Source organism: Nelumbo nucifera, chromosome 1, assembly GCF_055504915.1.
Source record: "Nelumbo nucifera cultivar China Antique chromosome 1, China Antique-T2T, whole genome shotgun sequence".
Lineage (NCBI taxonomy): Eukaryota > Viridiplantae > Streptophyta > Magnoliopsida > Proteales > Nelumbonaceae > Nelumbo > Nelumbo nucifera.
The window spans coordinates 9,244,491-9,246,876 of NC_142649.1; the positions used below are offsets into that span (position 1 = coordinate 9,244,491).

Sequence of the window (2,386 nt, forward strand, 5' to 3'; positions counted from 1 at the left end):
TCAATTTTCAATGGATGTGCCGTACGATCTAATTAACCATAGTCACACGGCCATTTGATCATCTTTTATGGGCTAGAGTTATGATCTATCATATATCATCTGACAGCATGAATTTTTAATATGATTATTTAAAGCTGTTGGTGCAACGAACACAAAGTCCAAGCCCACGGCCCACTCACTAACCACACTATATAAATACCTCTTAACCGTCATAACTTCTCCCACAGGCCACAACCTTCCAACCAATCTTCTCTCTCTCTCTCTCTCTCTCTCTAGAATGGCCAAGCAATTAGCTTGCATTCTCTCTCTCCTCTTCATGTTCTTCTCTTCATCGAAAGCAGTCTACAATGTAGTCAGCTTGGGGGCCAAGACGGACGGCAAGACCGACGCCACACAAGCATTCCTCAAGGCATGGAGCTTGGCATGCAGCTCGGCCAGGGCCGATACAATCTACGTCCCTCCCGGCAGATACTTGATGAAGCCAGCTGAGTTTAGAGGTCCATGTAAGAACAGAGTCAATGTTAAGATCGATGGAACCCTGGTCGCCCCTTCCGATTATCGCGTCATCGCCAATTCAAACAGTTGGCTCCTGTTCATTCAGGTCAATGGATTGTCGGTCACCGGAGGCACAATTGACGCTCAGGGGGCCGGCTTGTGGGCTTGCAAGACCGCCGGCAAGAGCTGCCCGTCTGGAGCAAGGGTGGGTTTTCTTTTGCTGGCCCCTCAACATCCTTTTATATATGGATCCAATCCAATTTACCTCAACTGAAACTAAGCGACTCTGTTTATGTCTCTTACTCTAATTAACATACACCAGTGATGTTTGTTACTTTGTTCATACAGTCGATAACGTTCAACTACGCCAATAATGTGGTGATCAGCGGCTTGACATCGTACAACAGCCAGATATCTCACATCGTGATAAACAACTGCAACAATGTAATGGTCCAAGGGGTGAAGATCGTTGCACCTGATCAGAGTCCCAACACCGACGGCATACACGTACAGTTCTCGACAGGAGTTACAATCACAAGTTCTAGCATTAAAACCGGAGATGATTGTGTCTCCATCGGTCCGGGCACTAAAAACCTTTGGATTCAGCGTGTTGCCTGCGGACCTGGACACGGCATCAGGTAATCTATAGATGGTCTGGAACTCTGGATTGTTCGATTAAGAGAAAGAAATTAAATTGATGCGGTACTTCTTGGGTCCACAGATTAATTCTTTTTCATTCTACTTCTTGCAGCATCGGTAGCCTGGGTAAGGATCTGAATGAACAAGGTGTGCAGAATGTGACTGTAAAGGATTCTACATTCACCGGAACCGATAACGGAGTACGGATTAAGTCGTGGGCGAAACCAAGTAATGGGTTCGTGAGGGGCGTCCTTTATCAGAATCTGATCATGAACAATGCTAAGAATCCGATCATAATAGACCAGATATACTGCCCTGACAATAACTGCCCAAATAAGGTACAGAATTCTGGCGTGAAGATCAGCCAGGTGACGTACCAGAACATCCGGGGAACATCGGCGACACAGGTTGCTGTGAATTTTGTTTGCAGTTCAAGTAACCCATGCACAGGAATCAGATTACAGGATGTAAAGCTTACCTATCGGAATGGAGCAGCTCTATCATCTTGTGCAAACGCCAGTGGTACCGCAGGCGGAGTAACAGTGCCGGGGAGCTGTTTATAGAGATGTTTCTTCTCCCTCTTTTAAGGCCTGTTGTAATATATTATGTCTCCGGCCATGTGGATGGATTCTGATATTGCCTCAATCCAGTAAAACCCAGAGGGAAGGCAAGCTACCAACCCGGGTTTCTTCTTCTTTTGTTTCTTCATTAACTGACTCTGGTGTATTGGCCGAGTCAAACTCAAAAAACTCACTCAACTATTTGCTTGGTTCAGCTGTTTCTATATGAGAATTGAAGTAATGATATAATTATATATGCTGCAAAAACAAGGCAAGTTTGAAACGTAGACATTCATCACAAGACAACTCTTGGAATAAAACATCGAATTATGTTGCAATAGCAAGGCAAAAGTCCTATAATTTGAAGCGTATACATTCATCACAAGACAACTCTTGTAATAAAACATCAAATTGAACAATGAACGTTGTTAACTCGGACTAATGCCGTCAATGGGTCTGCTCTGATCCGGGTCAGAGTAGACCTATCACGACCTGATAAATAAATGTACATAACTAGTTGGAACCATTCTTCAAAGTATTGTAATGAGGATGCAACTGGGTTGGGTTGGGTTGTGATGGTGCGCGATTTGGTAGTTTCTTGGACAGCTCACATGTCAGACTCCTGAGGTTGCCTGATCGGCATGCAAGAGAGTGGTAATTAGAGTGTTTAAGAAAGCAAGAGAGTTAGTATG

The 2,386-nt window shown here is 44.3% G+C and overlaps 1 protein-coding gene across 1 annotated transcript; it reads left to right on the top strand.

Annotated features, from left to right (window-relative positions):
* Positions 1 to 237: 237 nt before the first annotated feature.
* On the top strand, positions 238 to 1,964 carry LOC148802883 (polygalacturonase-like). Its single transcript, XM_088896423.1, has 3 exons — positions 238 to 700; positions 844 to 1,133; positions 1,247 to 1,964. Exons 1-3 carry the CDS (start codon positions 278 to 280, stop codon positions 1,695 to 1,697), a joined length of 1,164 nt encoding a protein of 387 aa, XP_088752549.1. The 5' UTR covers positions 238 to 277; the 3' UTR covers positions 1,698 to 1,964.
* Positions 1,965 to 2,386: the final 422 nt, after the last annotated feature.